The sequence below is a fragment of the Lipophrys pholis genome, assembly GCF_963383615.2.
Source record: "Lipophrys pholis genome assembly, chromosome: 3".
In the NCBI taxonomy this organism is placed as follows: Eukaryota; Metazoa; Chordata; class Actinopteri; order Blenniiformes; family Blenniidae; genus Lipophrys; species Lipophrys pholis.
In genome coordinates, this window is record NC_137627.1 from 21,465,755 (window position 1) to 21,485,068 (window position 19,314).

Below are 19,314 nucleotides of genomic sequence, written 5' to 3' on the forward strand. Positions count from 1 at the left end.
TGTGCACGCCTCTTCACGGCTGAAGACCCTGAAAATGGCCATATAATATTGGCTCGACTTTCCACAGTTGTTCTCTCTCTCTCTCTCTCTCTCTCTCTCTCTGCCCAATGACATTATGACAATCAAGAATGGATCAGTTCCGTTTGACTTCCCGCCTGGAAGCGCTCCGGTGTGCGTTTGCGACGGTTTGGCATGCAGGGCTTCGTCGGCTCAATGATTAATAAGCGAGTCCCGCGTTGTGACGCCCCGAGCATCAGACGAGTGTTAGCAGGCCGTGACTTATTGTCTCGGTGGAGCTGATGAGTTGACTGATGATAGCGCCACACCGAGTCATTTGAAAGCCAATGGAGTGAAGGCTGATCACATGCAGTGCTTCCTAATCCATCTATTTTCCGTGTTGAGTGGCGTTCGGTTTGGTTCAAGTGCACTGGGCGGACTCGGATGGGCTGCTATCCTCCAATCCATAGAATGCTGGTTCAATCTCCCATCTTATCCTGTAAATATGTCAAAGTGTCCTTGGGCAAGACAGTGAACCCTGAATTGCTCCCATGGCAGCTGTTGGCATTGGAGCATGAAGGTGTGTGTGTGTGTGTGTGTGTGTGTGTGTGTGTGCGTGCGTGTGTGTGTGCGTGCGTGCGTGCGCGTGTGTGCGTGCGTGCGTGCGTGCGTGCGTGCGTGCGTGTGTGTGTGTGTGTGTGTGTGTGTGTGTGTGTGTGTAGGTGGACATTCATAGTGCAGTAAATCATACTAGAGAGGAAAGTACAAAGAGATGGAAGGTCAGCAAAGATGGGAAGTAATGGAGAAATACTTATACTACTGAAACTAAAAAGGCTGGCTGTAGGTGTCTCTGCAGTGTTTTGTTGGGCCGGTGTTTCATCCACACAAAGACAGTTTTTTTGGAAAGCGAAACCACAAATTTTTGAAACAAGGCTCTCGTAGCGGACAAATCGGAAAATGCTCGCTCAGCGTCTCCACCTTTAAGGCCGAAAACACTAAAGTGCTGACTTCATTGCCCCAACTCTCTTTTTACCTGCATGTGCAAACAAAATCTACAAATTCCTTTTTTTATCGCAAGGGGTTCCATAACTAACAAATATTCTTCTCCTCCTCCTCCTCGTGTGTTTTGAGTTCGATGTGGCTGCTTCATGGCTGCGCCTCTACTATGGCTGTATTTGTGGCGGCGTTGCAGCACCTCTGCAGGCCTGGAATAAAGACGACAACGTCTTTCGGTGGTTTTGTGTGAGCGGACATATTTCTTGATGAGCGTTCATGTGCGCTGAAAGCTTTTAGTGAACGGAAACATTTTCACCTGTGTGCTCACGATCTCAAACCAGGAAGACACACAGAAGAAATCTTCCATCAGGGCTGCTGGGAGAAGAATTGTTTAATGTTTATCTTAAAGGATAAATCATCTACCCTTTGTTGAAAGACTTTGGTCCCAGGAGGCTGAGACGAGCAAAGCTCTGGCCTCGACCTGGAATGTCCTGATTTGTGAGGCATGACGAACTGCAGTTTTTCTTCCTTTCTTTTGCTCCCTGTGTGCAGGCTCTCAAGTCAATCCAGAGCATCCAAGCAAAAAAGGAAAAAAAAAGTGCACACATCTGAACTACTGTATTTAGTATCAACTCAGCCAAACGTTCTTTGGATTTGCTTAATGTCTGAACCGTTGTTGCACTGCAGCAATGGCTCACAGCAGCAGCCGATATACGCAGCACTGATGTTGCGCCATCATGTCTGGTATCGTTATCCATCTCAGTACACGAGCTGAATATGCTTTATGTAGTCAGACTTCACAGTGCGGAACAGTGTTTATGAGGGGAGCAAGTGGACCCAGCACTTTCTCAAGTCTGTCAGCCAGAATATCCTCAAAGCTTTTATGGACTTTATAATGACTGAGTGCATCAACCCCTATTTCACTCGCCGTCTCTCTCTCTCTCCCTCTCTCTCTTTGTCCTTCCGCAGGCGTTGGCAGCCAATGCGGGCACAGGTTTTGCCGTGGCCGGGCCTCAGGTGGCCATGTTCTGCGGAAAGCTCAACATGCACATCAACATTCAAACCGGCCGCTGGGAGCCCGACCCATCCGGAACCAAGAGCTGCATAGGAACCAAAGAGGGTGTGCTGCAGTACTGCCAGGAGGTGAGTCAGCGTGACACCAACACGTCTGCAAATAGGATGACATTAAGATGCCAAAGACAATTAGAGAAGGACAGAGAGTTTATCAACAGAGGGACAATCGATAAAATTACTAAAGGGTGGGGTTGCTCTCCTATGTGGATCCGTTAACCACCCTGTGAACTGGATGACACAAGATCAGTAATAAGAGAATAGATTGTTTTGATTGGGTTTATTCTCGATTTGTATATGGATTTTCTATTTAATAACATAATTTTTTATTATTAGATATCATGACTGTGACATTTGCTAACTAGAACAGATTTGTAGGTTATACACAGCTACGTCTGGCCGTACGGTCAGGTACAGTCTTCAGTGTCGGTGGATCTGAGTTTGAATCCTGGTTGGTGGCAGAAAAAGCTTTGAGCATAAAAACTAGTCAAGTTTGTGCTGTGAGTTGAAAAGACTTGCAGTGGTAAGCTCTGCATGAAGGGAGAAGCCCTGTAGACGCAGTGTATTCTTTTTTACAGTTAGCTTTAATTGAAACTAAGGTAGTAGATGTTTTGCACACCGGGTGGCGGTCTTGAGTCACTTTTGCATGTTTATTTTAAGTTTTAGCACTTTGTGTTGTTAAGTAGGTGGCATTTGTCATTAATGTGTTCTAGTTAGTTTTTTTGATTAAGTTGAAAACTGCTGCCAACTCAATCCAAATCTATAGTGATTGAATGCACCACCTTGTGGTAGAGAGTGGGATTGTTTTTACTTGTTTCATTAAGATGCATTATATCTGTGTTGTAGCCATTGTTTTGAGTTAATATTAGATATTTTATTTTTAATCGTTAAACTTTTTGGACTAATTAAACATCTTTTAATATATTTATATTTTCTTGTATTTGAAATAACTGCAGGTTTGTCCTTATAGTCCTTCTAATACTCAGGCACATAAAAAAAGTGACATGCTCACCTAATATCGATCGAGTTGCTGTATTTTTATGATTAAATTAATTTCCAAAAATTACACTTTTCTATAAGGAAAAGGATTTTGTAAAACTTAAGGAGGATTTTATCTTATACTTTGCTATTATCAGCTAACTTGCACCTGGCTATTGGGTTACTTAAGATAGAAAACTGGTGAAAATTAAATTGTGTGGAGAAAGGAGATCAATGCAAAGTGGTTCTCTGGTATTTTATGTATGTGATGAAGGGAATGCGGTAAAGGTGAGTAACTGTTCATCAGGCTGGGATTTCAACGTCACATAAACAGGCCTTGAAAGACGTCAAAGGTGGTCAGAAAAGGTAAAGGAGGTCAACAAATGAGTTAAATCCATGGGATGACTTGACGATAACAGCTCAGTTCATATCCAGTTGTCTTCCAATTACATAAGGTTGGTAGTTCAATGCCCCAGCTTACCTTTTCCATATGGCAACGTGTTGTTGAACAAAACACAGAACCCTTAATTTCCCACAATGCACTTTGAGTTGCCCACAATAATGTTGAAAATCAGTGATTATTACTCTTAAACAGGCTGCAGTAGATTTCTATTCCAGTTGCTGTCCATGCTAAGATAATGAAGTGATTTTCTGGTGCTTTGCAGAGGAAATTGTCTTTTCAGAGTGAACATCTGCTTCAGTTTGATCACAATATTCCTTCACTTTCATGCAAACAATTGTGGAAATGTGTTGAGTGGTCCTTTTTTTGGTATTTTCCATGATTCTCATCCTGTACTGCACTTTAATATGACATTTCAAAGCACATTCCAGTCTGCTCTGTGAAGAAGTTCATCACAAAAAAGTGCAGGTAATTTGAGCAATTGCTCACAAATGTGCAGTTTTTTTCTAATTGTATGTTGATTAAATCCTTGAAAGCTCATATTACAGTAACTGATGAGCTATATTTTGCGGGGCCATGTTATTATGCTACCGCTTATTTTTCAAACACTAACCTGAACCTGGCTACTGGTTTGTTCCTGAAATATACAGATGCATTTTTTTTTATCAAAATTGTGAAAATGCTGCACAGCTCAAACTTGAAACTATTTAATTAACGTGATGACGCTTTTACCATTTAACATACAGACTTCTGCACTTTATTACTTCAATAGTCAGCGGACCACCGCAGGGCGGCATTACTGCTAAACTAAGGACAGAAACAAGAGCAAAAGACTATCTCTTTGTTGTAACAAGGTTTATTAGTGATAAATGTTCTACCATTGGAAACCCTGTTTGTTTGCCTTTAAAATAATGTGACATTTGTAAGAAATAAGCATTTGTGGGATGAGTAGCTGAATGTGAGGGTTGGGCTAATGAAATGTTTTCTATGTCAATGCTAAACTGCTTACTTATCTTTATCTTTAGCTTTATCTTAGTAAAAGCAAACTCTTGCACTTTGTGTTTACAATCTGTGTATTTATTTCTAGGAAGCACTTTAACGTGGATGTTTTGTATATTTTGCTTTAAGAAAATACACTCATGCAGGTGAATAAGGGCCTGATTTTGACTTCAGTTTTGAAGATAAATGATTTGTACTTTGAAAAGTTATACCAGCAATCACAGAGAAAACATAATACTTTTTTTTTCACGTGAAATTAAAACACCTAAATCAATTAAAAATCATGAATACGTAGGTGATCAAAATATGATGATCGTTTATTCCATGCTTTTTGCAGCCTTAGCTCATGAGCTACACTTTTAGTATGGGTACATAGTGAATGAAATACAGTAAATGCTTCATTTATAAAACCACTGTTGCAAAAGTTCAGTACATTAATAAGGAAAACACAACAAGAATCAATAAGGAATGATGAAATGAAACTAAAATCAAGAGTGGAACACAGCAGCAAAGTCATAAATCGTAGATCATGTACAATTATATACAGATATAAGGAAGGAAATGATGTATTAGAGTCCATAACAAAGCAACAGATTAAAAATATTCCCTCACAATTAATTAACTCATAACTATGATTATCTATGATAAGAGACGGTGTTCGGGCTGTGCTGCCTCTGTGATATTGGATTTATTGAAGACATTGTCGTTCTGGTAAGTGGCTTAACAGGCTGAATAGCTGCGCGTCACATTGAGGAGATTGAAGTAAGAAGCTTGAAAAGTCTGTTTTCGTTTGACTGCGATCTCTTTTATAAAGGCTATTGAGCTCCTCCTGAAAGACTATTATTATTTACACATTATCATGTGTGGCATTTCAGTATCTGTGAAATATGACTGGGCCTTCCTTTTTACTTGCTTTTAAAATTGGTGCCATGTTTTTATCACATGGATATCCTTTCTCTCTCTGACTCATTCCTTCTACTGTATTTCCAAACGCAGGAGGCTGCTGGTGGTACTGTCAAGGTTTATTATGCATCTGTACAGGAACAAAAAAAGAAAGAAAAAGTGGGGCTGCGCGCTTCCAAGCAGCTCTTTCGAGTGCCTCAGTTGCATTTATGGGTGACATTTTGATGGCATTTGGCTAAAGTGTAAATCGTGTGCTCTTTCACAGTCGAGCAGATGGCATCTAGCGAGTCTAAAGCGAGGATTAAAGGCTCCTATTGATGCTTCACTCATTGCACCTTCTCTCTTCTCTCACACACACACACACACACCTCATATCCACTCTCCTTATTTAATATGCACTATCCATTTCTTCTCCCTGCAGATGTATCCAGAGTTTCAAATAACAAACGTGGTGGAGGCCAATCAGCCAATCCGCATCGAGAACTGGTGCAAGAAGGAGAAGAAGGTGTGCAAAGGGCACGCCCACATCGTGGTGCCTTACAAGTGCTTAGGTAAGCTCAGGCACTGCCTGGAGAAACTTCTTAGATGGCCTGGTTTCTCTTCGAATGTTTGACTTTTGTTGAATACAGAAAAGGGAGGAATTGTGATATATCGTGGCTATGGGCAGACGTGACACGGAGCGATATTGGAGTCCGATTAAGTTGACTAATTCTGGCCTTGAGCTGCACGCTGAGTAGATCCAGGCTGGATGGGAGCTAATGTCTCTCAGAAAGGATGGGTAAAGAAGGAGGAGAGGTTATTATTGCCGGAGCGCCTTGTTGAGCAATAAAGCACAATCTTATTTCCCCCCTCAGACAGTGGCCATAAACTCACACAGACACACGGGGTCAGCAGCCGAGGGGTCTGCGAGGAGGCCTGCTTTATTACTCCCCATTCCTCCATTCTCCTTCTCTGTCATCTGCAACCCTCTGCCTCCTCCGTCTCCTGCAGCATCCCCATAACCAGCAGTGGCAACATAGCTATATTCTGTTTTATTAAATGTCAGATATAGCCTCAGACTTTGCAGACCACATGTCTCCGTGCCCCCTGACTTATGAGAACTCGGCGCACTCTTGCAGCCTCCAAGGATTGCAATAACAGGGAAATGCAGTCCTGAAACAAAGCATCTCCCTGTGTTTGTGCGGCTCCGCGAGGAAGGAAAAAACATCTTCCTTCGCTCGGCAAACACTTTCCCGGCACCCTTCCTCCTCCGTCCAAAAGCTTCTTGCTGATTGAGTTGTGCCGCTCTCCGGGATGAAAAAGCCATTAGCAGCTGCAGTGGACTGTGAAATGGGCGACTATTCAAGAGCATTTTGGCAAGAGGGGAGTTTTTTGGGGGGGGAATTCATGGGACGGCAAACACACAACTGGAGTGGCTACTCGGTGGCTGGGACATGAATGCGGATGAGAGGGCTTCACAGGGGAAATCGCTCCCTCAGATTCTCCTCGGCCTGATCTCATCCTGCATCCACAAGCCCTTTATGTGTGTTTGTGTTTCCTCCACGCCCTGGGAGCAATTTGCCGTGGGGCAGAAGGGTATGCCTCCGTGTATCCTCACCTCCTCTCCCTCTTTATTGCACAGGGGATTAAAATCTATCCAGCTTTCACATCTATAAAAGCAACAAGAAAATGTAATAATTGTATTTTATAATCATAATAAAGCAGAGCTGCAAACAAACAGGATGTAAAATACGTCAGTGTAACTTTTGGATAGTTAAAACGGCAACCTATTTATAATCTCTGTTTTCACAAATTTGTCTTCTACATTTTTAACAAAACCAATACAAAAGTGTCATCAAATCAAAGTAAATGGCACTACAAGAACATAGAACAAGACAGAAACGCAATAATAGCTCAAGTTGACTTTCAGATTTGTCATATTTGTCCATTGTCCACACCTCCAGCCAACATTAGGTTCTGGAGAAGTATACAGTGATTTGTTCAGGGAAAAATGCTTGCTACATTTTTTTAAGGTTGCAAAGTTTTCCTTTTCGTATAAGTAAAAAGAAATACAAGTATATTCTGCAAAGTTACACAGGCGACATCTTTGTACCAAGCTGTGTTTTCAGACTGGTTTTTAGAAAAAACTTATTTTCTTAACTTTCTCTCCATGTTTCCATGGAGATTTCCTCTAAATTACATCTTGTGTTTTGTTCCAGATGTAAGAAAAGCAGAAGCTTCTTGTTTTCACATCATTAATATCTCACATTTAGGGAATCAAAGGTGATAGCTCCGGACTATTTGAAAAAGTCTGCCTTTACTTAAAACCATTTAGAAAATGAATTCTTTGATTACAGTTGTCCAAAAGTTATTATTAAAAATACTAACTTAATGATTACGAGTTGCAGTTTCATGTTATATTTTAGATATTGGTTGACTTCCTAATATATTTTCCATTAAATTCTCTTTTTGTTTGGTTCCATTGGCGAGACAGCTGTAGCAGCTGTAGCTGCAATCCCATGGTTGGTAGTTCAGTTCCCTATCTTGTCCTGTCCAGGTGTCAAAGTGTCCTTGGGCTAAACACTAGCTGTGGTTACATGGACCAAGATTAATCAGATTTAATGCCAACCCGATTCCATTTGCATCATATAAACACTTTAATCAGATTACGGATGTAAAGTTTGCGAGATTCTGTGCACGTGTCACAAACATCAAAGTGCAAAGCATTATGGGATTGATCCACTGAAATGAAACGGGTCACATCTTAGTGCCTATAAACCAGCACAACATACCGATTACTTTATTCAGTGTTCATGTAAGCTGGAAAGGCTGATCCTAGAATCTGAAAGAATGCAATTAGATTGATAAAAAAGCGACTACATAAAGGCAGCTACTGAGCCATAAAGTTCAAGCACCTTGCATGGAGGCCGTCGACATTTATGTGTGCGTGTAAAAATATGAATGTGACAAACAGTAAAGCACTTTGGATGCGCTTAAGTGGTAAAAATAGACTTTATAAGTGATGGGAATTTGCCATTTTGTCATTGAAGGTAGATCTTCACATACTTGCCTGGATTACTTGTCCTTGTTTCACTTACTCATCACATTTATGTCACACGCGGAACAAAGAAAAGGTGTTTTAATAAATCAGATATTAGCTTGAAACACCACTTGAAAAATTATAGACAACATGCCGTGTTAGGAAAGGACACAAACGTCGTGAACATCTGCCAACCTGTGGCTTCTTCAGGAATCGCACCCACACCTGAGCTTCCTCCTCACTGAGGCCCATTGTTGCCTCTGAGGGTGCTCATTATGATCCATTGACAGCGACATGGCTGATATTTAATTAAAAGAATCCCATTACCTCCTCTGAAATAATTAAGTACCTCCATCGCTTGTTCTGGCACATTTTTTGTCATCGTTGGTAAAGGTCTGAGCTCTCGTGCCCCATCGGATTAGAGGGGGCTCTCTCTGCCGCTCCGCCAGGTTGCAAATGAGGAGTCTGAACTGAGAAAACAGAGACAGATGGAGGAGGAGAGGTAAACATAAGGTGCTGGCGAGAAGGAGCCCATTCAGAGGGGTTTCTGCTTAATTATGTAATGGAGCGTGTTAGAGGCTTAGTTGGAGGGTTCTGATCATATGCTACAGGACATGTCATGCCTCTCCCACTTCACCTCGCCTCTCCTCTCCAGTTGGTTATTTGCCCGGCTCCTTTATCATATCAAATGTGATCATGAGCGCTTTTAAATTATTCATAATTTTGTGATGTTCACATAATGTTCCGGAGAAGTGGACATCAAAGGTTCTGCCTCGGATTCGTCGGTGTACTTATTGGAGAATCAAAAAGAAGCGAAACACACCAAAGGGAGGTGGGCTAAGTCTTGAAGGGTATGATTAAAAGGGGCCAGACCAGCACCCATGTCAACTTAATAGGTTTTTATGAATAATGCAAGCGCTGAAGGAAGGAGCTCAGTGTTAAAAAGAGACGGGGATGAGTTATGCTGTGTCCCATATCTCCACTGCAAAAGGCTCTGGACCACAATCCATCCAGGTTTCCTGTCTTCTAACAATGGCTCTGCAAATGAATGTGGTCTTTGTTCCATGGCACTGTAATCCCTGCAGCATGATGTCTTTGTCCAACATTAGAGGATTATTTCAGAGACTTTCTTTTTTCAAATTATTATTATGTCTGGAGTGGCGAGAACAGTCGGCACAGATGTGTTTCTGGGGTGTTGGTTAACGTGCGTGGCAGACGGTCGCCGACACAGTGATTAAATTGTTGGAAAAATGTTGCGCAGACTGCTGCAGCTTTTTGCTGAATTAAAGAGCACGTGTGAGCGCACAAGTACAGGCCTGGGTAAACAGAACGTTAAAATTAAAAGACAATTTTACTGTTAATTTCTCTTTTATTGGAAGCAGAACTTCTCTGACTTCTGTTTGTGTTGGTGGTGAGCTGCAGCAGTGTGACGCCACTGTGGCTTTTTGGCATCTTCAAATCACAATGTTGGGGCCTCAGTTTGTGCGTCCCTCGAGATTACTCTGAACTTCAAGTTACTCTCAGTGGAGGACAAACAGCTTACATAGCAGCTCTGTTGCTACTTGTCTCAGAGTATAAATGTCAGACCATTAAGAGGTTAAAAAAAAAACAACGATAAAAGTTAACTCCATTTCATATTGGAAGTGTCAAAAGTTTATTAATTCACTTCAGTAGGACAACAGACATTTCTGTTGAAAATAAATAAAAGTAGAACTGCAGGTTTGACATCTTCGCTGAAATGACGGTAAAAAGATCTGAAGGAGGAAGTTGAATTACTTTCTATTTGACGACACTTCTCATTATTTGATACAAGAAGCAACGTTATCCATTTCAAACAGATTTTGGTGGGAATGAATCGATGTCTGGTCAATGATGTCATGGCTTTTATAACTTCTAATGTTGAAAACCTTGTGTTAGTAACCTGTAGTAACCTTAACGTTGTCTTGGGTGTCGGTGCTCACGGCTGCATGTTGAGTATTTACGTGATTCGAAAGACTTGAGTTATTTCGGTGAAATGTAAATTAGGTATGTAACAACAGCCACGCCTCCATCCCACAGTTTTTAAACTGAATCTTTTCATTTACTGGGCCAGGCAGCATGCTATCATCCGTTAGGCTGCCCCTGCTCTTGGTACGGATGAAATCCGGGCAAAATAAATGTCAGTTGCTTTTAGATTTTACTATTAAAGCATGTAACTATCACCTATCAAAAACGTACAACCGTATTTTTAATTTCGATGCAAGTTATTTAATGGAGTCATCGCCTGGTATTCTCACTTATCCATTAAATGGTGTTTGAATCAATTCTTAAAATTTGTTCGGAAAACAAAATCAACCGTAGAGCTTTTTCTGACCCTTTTTCAAGCCACAACTTCCTCTCGCGAGAGTACATGCAAAATTTTGGACTGGTACGGATGGTAGTCGTGCATTTATTACAAGAACTGTCAAGCACAATCAAAATCTACTGCTTTGGGGTGCGCCCCCTTGTGGGCGATTCTGGTTTGAACAAAGAGCCCAAACGAAAAAACTCTGCCACTTTCAAACTCCAGATTTTCAGACAAGTTTCAACTGAGGTCAAACACCAATATACATGTTTTAACAAGGAAAAATTAGATGATTGCTTTGATTTTGATATGCTACCCCAGAAGGGTCAACGCAATGGCAAAAGCCACAACACAACAGTATAAAGACGCAACACTACAGCAGAGGCTACAACAGAAGTGTGCTGCGGTCGGAGGAACAGGCTTTGTTTCAGAGGGACACTATTTTCTGAGGGAACCAAAACAGAACCAAACGAAATTGCTGATTTTCTGAAAACACATAACGACAGTAATCACAATCATGGAGCAGCCGTGTTTTACTTAAGTTCTATTAAACTCTCCCCTAATCAAAGTAGTCCGTCAGAAATTATTGTCCCTTGGAAACAAAGCCTTTCCTTCCGACCGCTGCGCGCTTTCATTGCGGGATAACTTGTTGTGGCCTTTGCATTTGCGTTGACCCTTCTGGGCCACCGGATATTGAGGCGTATTCCCACAGACTTCTCAGAAACAATGTATTTGAAGAGGAGCAGATCTTGCTTGCGTTACTTTTATGAACATGACACAGACTCTTCCTGTTGAGTAAGCATGTTTGTTACAGCGAGGGCAGGGCGCTCAGTGAACAGCTCCTGATATCATCAGAGGTGCTGCGTCATGTGATAGCGAATTGCTTGATAATGGGTGCAAACACAGGCTTGTTTCAGAGCACCACACCTCGTTCTGTTTGCATTCCTTCAGTTCTGAAGAAATGAGTCTTTGCTTCTAAAGCTCACAGTGGTGGACAGAAAAGATAAAATAGCCACATTGCTCCTCAGCTGTAAAACTCTGTAGCAGTGCCACAGGTTTAGCTTCTGTGAAAGACTTGGCTCAATAAGACAGCGTTGGCTGAGCCTGGGGTTAAAAATGATCAACGTGAATGGAGGAAAGTTTTGTCTTTCCAGTGTCGGAGCTTGTTTTTTAACCCCGAAGTTTAATTCAAATGTTCCTGCCATTATGCAACATCGACCGCAAGCCACCTCCTGGTTTGAGTCACGTCTCCCTCAAGTGATCCGGGTGGCCTTGTGGCAGATCACATTCCTTCCCCTTTGAAGTCGACGTCCCCGATGCAAATGTAAAATAAATGTGAGTTACGCTGCCTGAAACTGAAGCTGCAACTCAGTCACGAAGTCACACAATACAACAGCTCTGTTGTTTGATGAGCTTTTTAATCATTTTTCCCGATGTGAAGTCTATTTCACCCACCCTGATTCCAGCTTCCCCCCCAAATATTCCCCAAATCTCAGTGAGGTATTCCCTCGACTCCAGCCATCATTTTCTATTAAACCGTAGTCAATGAAACAAAGACATTATTCTTGACATTTGTGCATTTTTTTCCTCTATTTTCTTAAACCACACAACAGTTTTTACCTTACATTTTATTTCAGACTTCATTCCTAAAATTACTTTCAATTAAGTCCAGTTTTGTCTGCCTTTAATACATTTTTCCCTGGAACTACCGTTTTTTTCTAACATTTTGCTCCGGTGTTTTACCAACATTGTATCCCTGACCCTCCCGTTATTAAAGTTTTCTCTACACTTTCAGCTCCACTGACATTTATTCCCATTTTGGATGACATTATTACCTGGAAGTAGTCCAGTTTTCATCAACATCTCATCTTCGCCTTTGATTTTATTACATTTTTCTTGGGATATGTCCAGTTTTCCCTGACATTTACTTTACATTTTCATACCGTTTTGAAAATGTTCTCCAGCTCCTCCTCCTCACATTTCGCCCCGCTTTTCCATGAGATTCCACTTTGAATTGTTGTGAATTACTAAGATCCTGTACAGAAAGTGTGCTAAATTGCATGCTCAGGCAAATAGATTGTGCTTTGCATGCATTTACGGGTGCTGTGGTCGACGCTGCAGGAAAAACCTTCATTATTGCCATATTTGACTGACAGTGCCAGCAAAATGTTGCCATAAAAGAAAAGCTACACAGCAGAATCTAAAATATATACTATATGAAGTAAGACACTCTTGAAACACGATGTTGGTGTATATGGAATATGGATTTCCACTCTGTACTTTAAGTTAATTTGTAGTCATTTCAGATTACAAGTAGAAAACTCAGTGGAATTATGTGGAACACTTCAAAAATGTGTCTTGTCATGTAAACAAATCTGGTCTGTGTTTGTTATATTTGTCTTTAACAGAGTAATCCTGACAGACTATTTCAAAAAATAAATAGTTTTCATATATTCTTGTGAAATAAACTGTGGAAATATTTGTCTTTTACACCAGCGCAAATTATATATGTGTCTGTTTTTAATTCATGATGCTATTTTTGCTAACTGTTGCTCAGGTAGGAAAATACAGTGATTATTGGAGTTTAAACATTACATTTGTGAAATGTTGTTTCAGAATTGTTCAAATATGATCAAATTCTCAACTTTCCTGAACTCACAAGTTCCAGGATTCAAAATGCCAGAATTCCACCTTTTTTCCTCTTCAATGTCCCTTTGGAAGAAACAAATATGATGAGTTACTTAAGTCCACTAACCATTTCTAAACTTTCTAAGGACAAAGATCTTGAGACACAAAGGTTTTGCTGCCGGCGGGTGAATCCAGTATGATTGCTCAGTGAGCGTTGTATCTGTGCTTTACTCCTGCAAACAGCCGGTCGAGGACACCGGGCAATGCTAGCGGGGATATCTGATAGATGGAAGGTTAAAGGAAAGGTGGATGAATGGGGAGTGCGAGGAGTCGTGTGCTGTGATGGAGGAGCGTACGCTGGCACGTACTCACACCTGCAGCCGCACGGGAGCACGCTGAGCGGCGCCGCTTGCGGTGACTGAGACACAGCTGCTCTCCGAACGGCGTCATCCATCACCCACTGCAGTGTGACTGCGTACGGCATCTGCTAGAAACCCACTGCACCCCACAGCCCAGGAAACCTCTGAGTGAGAGAGAGAGAGAGAGAGCGAGCGAGCGAGGAAGACAAATACACACACACACACACACACACACACACACACACACACACACACACACACACACACACACATACACATACATACAAAGGAGGAAATGAAAGCAGGAGAGAGTGTGAAGGAATGAATTGCACAGCATCCGGTGTGCAGGATATGAAGCTGAGGGTTTACGTGGAGTCATCATACTTTTTGTTAAGTTCTCTCTCAGTCTCTGTTTATTTTGCCAGAAGACAGGAAGAAGTTATATATTGGGATACTTTGCAGCCGTAAAATATTACAAATCATTAGGATTCCAGTAGGATACAAAACAATACTTGAAGCAGAATCCTCTGAAATGTCACAGCTAAAATGGCCACTTTCTGAATATCTCTTTGTTATTTTATGGCGCTAAACTGTTCTGTGATTCTATTTCAGTGCTCCATTCAGTAAGAATAGAGCTGAAATCGCTGCTTAATTGCAGACTGTGGCTGCACAGGAAGTCCAAAGCAACTGTAGCTGTCGAATAAATGGTCAGAAAAATTGTGGTGCCGGATGAAATGAGTCCTTAAATCATCAGAAAGAACCAATGGACTGTTTAACATTTTTACCACTGACAGGATCTGGCATGCTTACTCCTCAGAACCCTAAAACTTACATGTCCCAAATCATAAACTACCAGAAAGCAAAAGAATAAAGCTTTGACCACCAAATGTCAATGCTTCTGCAGGTAATGTGCCGAATGCAGGTTAACACCATGGCTCCCTGAGCAAATATGTTTGGTTAAGAATAACCAGGGATAAGATGGATTAAATGCCGATAAGTGATTTCCCTTCATCTAAAAGCTAAAAACAAATCTAAAAATCTAGAATATATAAATGTCTAGTAAACCGTGCCGTGTGGAAATCTCTCAACGGGACACAAGACAACAATACTCAGTCGTCTGCATTGCTCTGACATGTCTGTCCAATCACAGAGTCCATTGTCACATTTCTGACATCTCGGTATCATCAAATACAGACAATAGTGTTATAAAACTGCCACATATTGAGAGTAGAAGTTATCTTTGAAAAAGAGGCAGAAGCTCTAAATTGCTGTACCTTGTTCAAGCAACCTGAACACAATCATAGTCATTTCAGGGTTAAAATACAAAAAAAAACATAATAATTTTCCGTGTCAACAAATTTAATAATCTGCCGTTTGAACAATGATGATGACTTGAGAAACAGTCCAAGCACCGCGCAGTACTTGAGTAAATGTACTTGTACCAGTTGTGGGCATGGGGTGAGCTGGTGGGGGGGTTGTTACTGTGCCTCCTGGGAGGAGACGAGAAGCAGCTGCTGAAGTCCTCTGCTATTCCCAGTGTTCTCCTCTTCCTCGCCTACCCTCTCATTTTCCAAAACACTGCTTTTTTCACCCTCTGCCTGCCGAGGCCCTGCTCCAGCAGCCCTGCCTCGGGCCGAGGTCACGGCAAACCGCTAAATGAGCAGTTCCAGGACGGCTCCCAGCCCTCGTCGTGAAACCTCTAGACCCTCATTTGTGTGATTTCAGTCCGCCCACTCTTCAGAGGCTCTGATCTCGCGCGCGAAACCTTCTCTTCGTCCCTCGCTCGAAACCTTCTCTCTCTCTGCCTGGGTTTCCGTCTGCTCCTGTCGTACCTGAGCACCTTGTTCTTTAATTTCTCATGTGATCTCTGACTGCATTCCCAAATGTCCACGGTTTTTCTGATGCTTTTCAATCAGGGAGAGCTCGTAGCGTCTTGGGAAAAGTGGCAGCGCGAAACCTGATTTTCTCCGCTGCCATTTTGATTGCTGAGTTACGGATGTAGCTGTGGAGGAAGGATGAATCCCTCTCAGCTTCCCTGGCACAGACAGATGTTCAGGTGTCAAATATCTCCTCTGGTATATGACTGTGATGAAATGTAGAGGAGCAGGCAGCTATGAATTATTAAAGCTTGTTCTGTTTTTTTTTAATCTCATCTCATCTACTGTTCTTTTTTTAGACCCACCGGGTCGGGGGGGGGGGGTCTTCAACCTTTACGACTAAAATAGCCATTTCTGTATTCGATCAGTTGTGTTTTTGTTTGTGGTTGGTTAAATGCTTTTATATGAAAACCACATGTCTGGAAGGAGCCGGAGGGAAAGCTATGAGAGGAAGCAGACAGACCATTTGGAATTACTTAATACATATTCATAGACCAAATATAATCAACATCAGTCTGTGATTCTGATATTTCTTAGGCCAGCAGCCTTGCAGTCCCCGCCGGTCTGCCACTGCTTGGTTTGATTCCAAACTTTTGAGTCTTTTCTGTGTGGAGTTCTCCCTTGTACGTGGGCGGGTTTTCTCCAGGTACTCTGGTTTCCTCCCACAATCCAAAAAACGAGCTTTTGAGGTTAACCAGTGACTCAGAATTCCCCATAGTAGTAATGTCTCTTCTGTGTTTGACCTTGGATGGCCTGTGGTGACAGCTGGGATTGGCTCCAACCCTCCAGGGATGCTTAATTTGGATAAAAGAGTGAACCAAGTTTTTATTCATAAGCTTGATATATACTACAACCTGATCATGGTATTTTCATGGGAATTAAGATTTTAGTAGTGATGATGTTCCATATGTTCGCTGAAAAAAAGTCCCATAATAATGATGATGGTGGTGGTGGTGGTGGTGGTGGAAGATTCTTCCAAATAAACTGATGTTTATTGGCCTATTTTAGTCTTCCAGATAGATAGATAGATAGATAGATAGATAGATAGATCAATTGTAAGTAGTCATACTTTAAGATAAATACAACATGCAGCCTAAAATCTTAAAAACAGAAAGTTTCCCTCTAAATAAATGTCTTTATTCACTGTTAGTTTATTAAGAGTTGAAGACAGAAAGGTGGCATAACGGTATGTGATGCATAAATTAACAGATTATAACTCGTCACTTCAGACTGTATGTCTGCTGTGCTGCACATGTGATTAGTTGAACGTTACGGGAAACTCAAGAGTTCAGACTCCCAAACATGGCGATTTAAAGGGGTGATTATGGGGTGATTATGCAAAATTCAATTTCTAATGGTTTTCCAACTGTAATTTTCAGAAGTGAAGGAAGTCTGTCATCTCTCTGGCTTGTTTCAGTTTTTAAAAAGTGTGTTGCTCCAATGAGCCAATCAGAAATCAAACCCTTCATTGTGTCTTCAGGGGTTTGGCTAATCCCAATCAAGGTAGGCCTTCCCTTTGACCCTCCCACAATTAGGCAGCTCTGCTCTGGCACATGGCACCACGAGAGGAAGTACTGCCTCCTCTTCCCAAGATGGGCATATGTGGGCGGAGCCAGTCCAGCTCACACATACACAGCAGATTCTGAATGTAGCTATTATGATCCAATAGTCAAATGGAGGAAAATCAAGGAAAAGCTGGATTCCGGGCAATAAACTTTGAATACAACATTTTTGGACCGAGACCCGTGTGAAAGTGTTGAAAAGCTGGATAAGATGACACCCCTGCAATGTTTTTCTCTAATGATTTCTCTTTCTAATTCTTTTTCTCCGAGACACATCAGCAGTGTGACTAACGGGCGGTGCGTGTGATTTTCTGTTTCAGTGGGCGAGTTTGTGAGTGACGTGCTGCTGGTCCCAGAGAAATGCAAGTTCTTCCACACGGAGCGTATGGACATGTGCGTCAGCCATCAGCAGTGGCACGGGGTGGCCAAATCGGTAAGGAAGGAACTACTTCAGAGGAAATGGTGGGCGGCTGTATCTCCTCCATCACAAAGTGCTGGAAAATAAATGAAATCCTGTGGGAAGAGGAAGTCGGACGAACTTTATTCTGCTGTCATTTCTTCCTGTCGGACTGGTGTTGCTTCTCTCTGCGATATCTCTCCACCTGTCGAGGTGAGCCTCTGATCACAGGCGGACCGGGAGCCCTCACATTTCAGCTCCTAATCAGATTAGTGTTGTGGCTATAATGCAGCTAATCCCCCCCCTCTGGGCAGTTCCACAGCCGGCCCTCGGGGGGCCACTCTGACCATGACAGGCCCATCACCGAGCTTCTCCTCTCATCACTCCCCTCCCTCCTTCCTCACACTCCCTCACTCTTCCTCCTCCTTGCCACGTATTACAAGTGCCAGAACCTGAGTGTCATCTGCAGCTTCAGATAGCGTGACACCCAGAGGCAGCGGCAACCTGCAGTCAATGACAAATTTGTTACACCTAAGCAGTGATAAATCTTACCAGTAGGAGAATTGGGGTTTTCAAAAAAAAAAAAAAAAAACGACTCCAAAACAATCTGTCTCCATCACCACCTGCCACTGAGATGTTTTTAAAGCAGGGCGGCTAATCCTCGACTGCTCCACTGGAGTTTCTCAGTGGCAAACATTACACTCAACTTGTGCTGGATCCCTCCGAGCCGCTGTAGGAAGTGCGGCCTGGTTGAAAAATAGCATGTCACTTAAAGGACTGTGTGACTTTTTGGGGAAGTGCGGCACATTAATCACTCTTCTCTGTACGTGACAGGAGAAATAGCTCCATGTTGTGTGGATGGAGAGACTTGTTACTGCAGCGCCGCTCCAATATCACAACCAGTGGGTCAGATTGTGGGGGTACTTCCTGATTTGTAAACAGATTTACTATGATAATAATATACAGTTATAATGAAATATTGCAAGTTATACTACACACACACACACACACACACACACACACACACACACACACACACACACACACACACACATAAAAGTTTGTTCATTTATTGTGTCGTATTCACAAAAAATATAATCGAATTGTTTCATTGTATGAAGGAAAAGTTAGTTAATAAGTAATTAGGCACAAAATACTTAATCTTACTTTATCAGATTACATAAACTCTGGGACATGACATGATGTCCAGAGAGTATTTGTAATATAAGATCAGTGCTGTAGTAAGTCAGTAAGTGATTGAACATCTGGTGGATTAGTTGATGATAATATTTTTTTTCTGGTTTGAGCAGATTTAAAATGAATTATTCTGCTATGATCATTTTATCCATGCATCCATTCATGTTATTGATAAAGTCGCTGTATTTGATTTAATCCTGTTTTATCCGGTTGCCTCTTTATCGTTCAGACTCTCAGATCTGAGTTCAGAGATGATTACTTTTCACTGTTCTGAATCATCTCGCTGACTCTTCAATGACTGACATTCTCCCAGTTCCTTCTCAAACAAAAGGTTCAGTACATACGGCATTTTGTTCCTGGATTAGGCAAACAGACGAGAACAAACAAAACGTACACGGCAGGAAGATGTGAAGGGAAATGACTGCATAACAAAAATCATCAACCACCAGCACGTTTTACTGATTTTAAACTTCAACACACATTCTGTTCATCATGAATAATGTAACAACTTGTTCTTTCAGTAGAAAACACAATAAACAAAGTTTGAGAAAACAACCAGCTTCACGTTCAGCTCAAAGATCAGAACATTCACCTAGGGTCAATTTACA

At 41.8% G+C, this 19,314-nt stretch overlaps 1 protein-coding gene across 4 annotated transcripts in view; it reads left to right on the plus strand.

Moving 5' to 3' along the window:
* The window catches only part of aplp2 (amyloid beta (A4) precursor-like protein 2), a 75,855-nt gene that overhangs the window by 32,278 nt on the left and 24,263 nt on the right, over positions 1–19,314 (plus strand). For all 4 annotated transcript variants that reach the window (XM_080460295.1, XM_080460293.1, XM_080460292.1 and 1 more), the window contains exons 2-4: positions 1,963–2,136; positions 5,766–5,895; positions 17,433–17,545. In XM_080460295.1, the coding sequence (XP_080316421.1) occupies positions 1,963–2,136; positions 5,766–5,895; positions 17,433–17,545 (417 nt within the window). The remainder of the gene's footprint in view (positions 1–1,962; positions 2,137–5,765; positions 5,896–17,432; positions 17,546–19,314) is intronic.